The 6441-nt window shown below is 41.8% G+C and overlaps 1 protein-coding gene across 2 annotated transcripts; it reads left to right on the top strand.

The window, feature by feature from the left end:
• Positions 1-200: 200 nt before the first annotated feature.
• rad52 (RAD52 homolog, DNA repair protein) lies at positions 201-6217 on the top strand. Of its 2 annotated transcripts, XM_020056755.2 has the most exons (11): positions 201-302; positions 614-710; positions 893-994; positions 1147-1240; positions 1411-1478; positions 1938-2092; positions 2427-2502; positions 2584-2861; positions 3007-3209; positions 5560-5820; positions 6019-6217. In XM_020056755.2, exons 2-11 carry the CDS (start codon positions 651-653, stop codon positions 6078-6080), a joined length of 1359 nt encoding a protein of 452 aa, XP_019912314.1. In that variant the 5' UTR covers positions 201-302; positions 614-650; the 3' UTR covers positions 6081-6217. The 2 variants fall into 2 exon arrangements, with proteins under 2 accessions (XP_019912314.1, XP_010888657.1); XM_010890355.3 differs by having other exon boundaries at positions 211-710; positions 1938-2056; positions 6019-6216.
• Positions 6218-6441: the final 224 nt, after the last annotated feature.

Here is a 6441-nt window from a genome sequence, read left to right as displayed (position 1 = left end):
TTAGATCTAGAGTTATTGCATTGGCGTTGCCATTGAGGGCATCCGCCATTGCGGTCAAAAAGTGGGACTTCTAACAATGTTTATGGATACCTCCCAATCAAAAGTGAATATAGCACTTCAACGTCAATTGGGTCCAAATGGTACCTTCCATGCTGGCAAAGTCGTTACAATTCCACTGATATACAGTCCTCTAGCTATTTCTATGTTAACGATTCAAGTCCCAGAGCTAGCGGGAAATACAAATCATATCTTGGAGCTTGCTGAATGCATATTCACTAGCCATACGTGCTGTAAATTACAAGGTAATATACGGAATAATTATACGTTTGAGCTTGCTCAAAATCCATAGGTTATGCATATAAAAACATCTGTTTAGATAGTAACTACAGTTTTAACCAGCTAGCTAGTTAACTATCCACGTTTAGTCATAGCAGTTGATCACACACAGCGATTATTAGCTTGCTACATTGTAACTATACAACCAGTTACAACTACAGTTAAAACCGCCGCACTCTAGTTTGTTATCGAGTAGCAGCTATGCATACTTCGTTGTGAGATAGTTAACATGAACAATACAAGACTTGGACAGGAATACCACTGAACTGTCTTGCAGCATCGCACACGGTTGATAACTCGGAGAACGTGCAAATATGCACCATGACACCGAAGAAGAGAAAAGAAGCACAGCATCTAACGTGCGATTCGGGCAGGTATGGTAGCTATATATGAAGTTACTCTAAATCCTCACGTACGGTCTACAATGACGTTACAGAATAGAAAAGTGAATGCGCAACCCATAATCAGCAATTTCCTTTTGAATATAACCATAAAGTGTAGTACTTTATCCATTAAAATGATTACAAGTCATGTAGATCACTGCTTTTTTTTTTAGTATAACTATACTGCTGAGGAGTACCAGGCTGTCCAGGATGCTCTGCGACAGAAGCTGGGACCTGAGTACATAAGCTCCAGGATGGCGGGAGGGGGCCAGAAAGTATGACCAAGACACACATGAGCTTTTGGTTGAAACTACATTTAAATGCATTCTAATCCACCTAAGAGAGCTAACTATAACTACACTAATGGTTTCCCTTCATCTACTAAAACACCCGCTTGAAACAACCGATAATGTTGTAATTTTTGCAGGTGTGTTACATCGAGGGTCACCGTGTGATCAGCCTGGCCAATGAGATGTTTGGATACAATGGCTGGTCCCACTCGATCTCCCAACAGAATGTCGGTAGGAAAGCTCCGCTAGAATGGAACTATTAAATAAGTATATTTTCACACTTTGGTGTCTTCAGTATTGTTAGTTTAACTTTTATTATTTATGTAGCCGCTCTAGGTACATTAAATTAATGTGTCATTTTAAGCCCACTCCAATCCCAGTGACAGGTTGTCTTCTCACAGACTTTGTAGACCTCATCAATGGGAAGTTCTATGTTGGAGTCAGTGCCTTCGTGAAAGTCCAGCTGAAGGTCGGCCATGTGATATTAAGATTTTCAACCATTTTTAAATCTACACAACTTTTGCATACATTTGCATTGTTTTACTAAGACTGTAATTAGACAAGCATGTATTATGGGTTCCAATAAGGTACGATATTTGAACTAATCTCAGGTATTTTATAAGCTACAATATATTCCTTAAGAATCAATCGTTAAATATACCATGCATTTCTTTGTCTACAATTTGACGCAGCAACTAAGGATTCTTTATGAATCCTTAAAGAAGCTGTAAGAAGGCACTGTGTTGCTGAAGGTTTGTTATTATGTTCACTCATTAGAATGCTGGGATCGTATAGACAATACAACTCTTTATATAGTGTACTCAGCACATCTACAGAAATGTTTTGGACGAGCCCCTCAGCTTATGCTTTTCATTATAATACTGTAAGTTATTTCACTGTGTGTGTTTGGTGTACCTCTCGTCCATAGGATGGATCATTCCATGAAGATGTGGGCTATGGGGTGAGCGAGGGACAAAAGTCCAAGGCCCTGTCACTGGAGAAGGCCAGGAAGGAGGCAGTCACTGATGGACTAAAGAGAGCACTCAAGTACGAGAGATGCAGTACACCAGGGGTCATCAAAAGGTGGCTCGCAGGCTGAATCTTGCCTGCAAGTGATTTGTTTAAGTTAATAAAAAGGAATTCAGCAACAAATTAGTTACATTTAGGAATTCTGTTTCCAAGTATTCCCACAAATAAACTATAATCAGGTCTCAGTGCAATATAAGGTATGGAATTGTTCTTTTCAAAAACAGTGTATTTTTGGGTTTAGTTCTGGTCAACTTGTGGTGTACAAACAAAATGGGAACACAGCTGAGTTGCCTACCCCCTGCTTTATACAATTCATGTACTATTCAACTATTATCCTATTCAAGAGTCAGTTTGTTGTAGTCATGATATTATTCCCTTGTCCTTTCAGATGTTTTGGAAATGCCCTTGGGAACTGCATCATGAACAAAGAGTATCTCATAGCCATCAACAAGATCCCTAAACAGGTCAATTACTGTTCCTCCTCAGCCATCTCTGACATCCAACCATCCTTAGTCTCAGGTGTTGACTGTCGTCTGTTTCCCCAGCCTGTACCCCCTCTGGACCTGGCCCAGACTAAGCGTTCTGACAGTGAGCCGTCAGTGGAGAAGGCTCGGTTCTCTAGCCTGGCCCGGTGTGACGTGGCAGGGAGGGCACCCCTGGAGCAGCCCAGGGCCCAGAAACCCCCTCAGAACCCCACAGGGGGGCTTGGGGATGGAGAAGGGGAGGCAAAGACCTCTCTCTCACACACCCCTTATGCTGCGTCTGTACCTGTAGTGCCCTCAGCTCAACTAGACAGTGAGATCAAGCACTGTAGCCTTGTCAGGTAAGCAACGGCCTGATGATCAACTCAGACTTAACTTTCTAGTTTTATTTCAGATTTGTTTAACTTAATTGTCTCTAATTTCTTCTCTTTCCCCCTTGTCTTTACTCCACCTGTCTATCCCTCTTTCACATCCCCCTTCCTGTAGGTCTGTTTCAGATGCAGAGGACCTGTCTGTCTCTGACACCCACACAGACCCTAAGCAGCTGAGGAAGCTCAAGCAGCAGCAGCTGCAGCAGAAGTTCAGACAGGAGATGGAGGCGAAAAAGCTGCAGCAGGAGAAGGGAAATCCTCTACCCCAGTTCAAGGCAGCAGGCCCAGACATAGAACAGGGACCCGGTGGAGCTCATGGTGAGTGGGAAAATGTGGAAGTATTTTTAGATGACCATAACGTTTGTGTTAGCGTGAAATGTGAAGGTTGTGTGATAATACAGAAGAGCATGTACAGTATGTGTTAGCGTCTCGTAACTCTATTATTAGAAATTATTGAGAAGGACTATGAATGTTTGTGTTTGTATCATACTAGTGTTGCCATGCTCTTTGTGAATGAGTGTACATCTTCCAGGTAGGTTTAACACCCCTGACCAGGGACAGAGAACCTCCGTGGCCTGGAGCACCCTTAGTGGACACAGAATCCTGCAGCAGGGACGAGTATGTGGCCGCTATAGGCTCTGTGCACAAGCGTATGGACAAAGTTCTGCTTTAGCCAGATGTCGGCATATCAGTTTCCGGTTTTCTTAAGGCGATCACCCGCGTCGCCCAAAATTTCAGTTTTTAGTAGATGTCCAAGACCTGCCTAAAATAAGCATTAGTGATGTCCATCGAATTGTTGATGCCTGGTTCCCTGCTCCAACAAGCAAGCGGAACAAGGGATTCAAACTCTACGTATCGAGTTATCTGCACAACTACGAGGGTAAGTAGTTTACTGTGGTGTGCCAGCCGGCTATCGGCTAAGCTAGTTTCTTTTTTTCCCGTACAACAGCATCACTCATCTTGTTGTGAGTTTTGGTGTTTACTAAAGCGGATGAGTATTAGTAAGTAAACCGGAAACCAGACTTCTAGACAAAAGCGGAAGTTCGTTACTACGCTGGTACACAGAGCCTATTGGAAACTAACAGGGGTTCAAGTAGTCCCAGACTGGAGCTATTCAACAAATATTTCAGATTATTTACTGCAAAATATATAGTCTCCTGAAAGGGCATATATGGCCCTCAGTCACCCCCACAGAATTTCCTTAGGATTGAGATCTACGCTTTGACTGGGCCATTCCATAAGCCTCCATTTCTTCTTTTTGAGCCGTTTTATTGTAGCTTTGCTTGTGTGATTTGGGTCATTGTCTTGTAAGATCAGTTTTGGTTTGAGCTTCAGTTTTTGGACAGATGGCCTCACATCGTCTCCTAAACAATTCTCGGCTACAATATGAAATTCATGATTGATTCAATGATGGCAAGTAGGACAGGCCCAGATGTAGCCCCAAACCATAAAGCCACCGCCTCAATGCTTTACGGTTGGTTCATATGCATGATGTTTCGCATTGTGGCCAAACAACGCCACTTTTGACTCATCTGTCCAGAGCACATAGTTTTGATCTTCACCCAGTTGTTGTCAGTCATGTCTTGATAATCTTTTTTTCCCAGCAGAAGACATTTCTTCCTGACCTCTCATGTAGGCCAAGGTTGTACAGTCTCTTTCTGAAAGTTGACTCATGCACGTTCACATGGATTGTGACAAGAGAGGCCCTGGTGTTTAGAGACTTAATTGAGCATCTTTCGGGGCAGCTGTTGGGACAGCCAAAATGATCCCAAAGACATTCTATCCCAAAGACATTCTATGTAGATTGCCAGTGGTCTGGAATTATCTATATCTGTCAGACAGTGGAATAATGCCCTTAGAATTGCTTGGAAATGGCTTTACAGCGCCTCCCAGACTCATTAGCATCAATAATCTTTCTTCTGAGGGCCTAGTATTTTGATCTTGGTGTGATCTGTTACCACACACTCATATTTAGGGTTAAGACCAAACCAGACCACGTTTCTAATCCTGATGAAATGCTAGCCGCAAATATGTAAAATATAACTTTCATGGGGGTGTCCTTACTTTTTCACATGGATGTGTGCTGGTGTTGAGAAAATCTACCTACCTTTGCTTCTATGTTGATATTCAGCATATCAGTACATCCCCATATCCTATTGCAAAACCAAGTGCCTGTATGCAGCACTTATATGTGGTGTATTGGCAATATGCTTTAACCCTGAAGGTTAATGCTTAAATTGACAGGAACACCACAAAGCAAGCAAGTTTATATAGCACAATTCATACCTACAAAGACAGAATAAAATCTGTCGCTGTAGACATCTAGGATAAAAAAAATAAACATATTAAAGGACACTAACAGACAAGTAATGCAAAGACAGAATTGTATTTATTTCATAACTTTAGCTCTATTTTACCAGTTGTTTGGTCCGAGCAGGTTCCCACAGCTTTTCACTGAATGACTTAGAATAGTGCTATTCATGTAATGACCAGAAAGCCAAATTATTTAACATTGTTCATGTTCCTGATATAGTATACTGTACAGGCCACTGTGGCTGCTTGTAGTAACAGTTGTACTTGGGGCTATTCAAATCCCCATAGTGATGATATACCGTAGCTATCATATATCCTCCGAACAATAACTGGTCCTCATTCTCTCCCTCCCCAGATGACCCAGAGCTCTGGGACTTTACTCTAGATGGCATTGAAGAGTTGGACGCAGGTGGTTCGACATCATCCTTGCTACGACCCAACACGCCAGGGGGGAGTCACCAGATGCTGACCCGCAGTAAGACACCTCAGAGACTTCCTGTTAGACCCCACGAACCCCTACCTCATGGCCGAAGTCATCAATCTCAGTTCAGACCCCAAAACCCCAACCAGCACCAGGCTCACGGGACATCTGACAGGGCAGCTGAGACTGGACTGGGTAATGAATGAATTGCTTCAAAACAATGGACATCATTATCCTTCCCCTAGAGAGCTACTGGGTGTGCAGGTGTTAGTTGGGTCTGCACTAAAATATCTGGTTTGTCTAATCAAAGTACCTTCCATTTAACTAACTTTTGGAAAACATTAATGGTACATTTTGTAGGTGTTATAAATATAATTTATTTTCTTGTCACAGGTGAGGCCTCAAGTCCCTATAGACAAGGACAGTACATGAAGAAACGCAAGCTGGCAACTTAACAGCTGATGAACTCAGCTAAAAGCCATTTTATCAACACAAATATTTTATTTATTATAATTTGTACGTTTAATATCTGGGTATCTTGTTTCTGCTAAAACTGTTTGTTATATTGTTGTTAGTAACTGTTAGTCTTGTTTAAAAATAAAAAGGTGTTTCCCTTTCTGAAATTAGACTTAAATCATGTATATCCTCTCCAGCTGATCCAGCACTTTAGGCACACCAACCTTTTTAGCAGAACTGAGCCTCCACTTGGTCTGCCTATTGTATGTAATAGATGACAAATCTTATCACTTTGATTTCAGTTTATTTTTTATTTTTTACATTTTGTACAATGTGAAAAAACACACAAAACTATAGAAT

The sequence above is a fragment of the Esox lucius genome, chromosome 19, assembly GCF_011004845.1.
Source record: "Esox lucius isolate fEsoLuc1 chromosome 19, fEsoLuc1.pri, whole genome shotgun sequence".
Lineage (NCBI taxonomy): Eukaryota > Metazoa > Chordata > Actinopteri > Esociformes > Esocidae > Esox > Esox lucius.
This window is presented reverse-complemented; position numbering and strand designations above follow the sequence as displayed.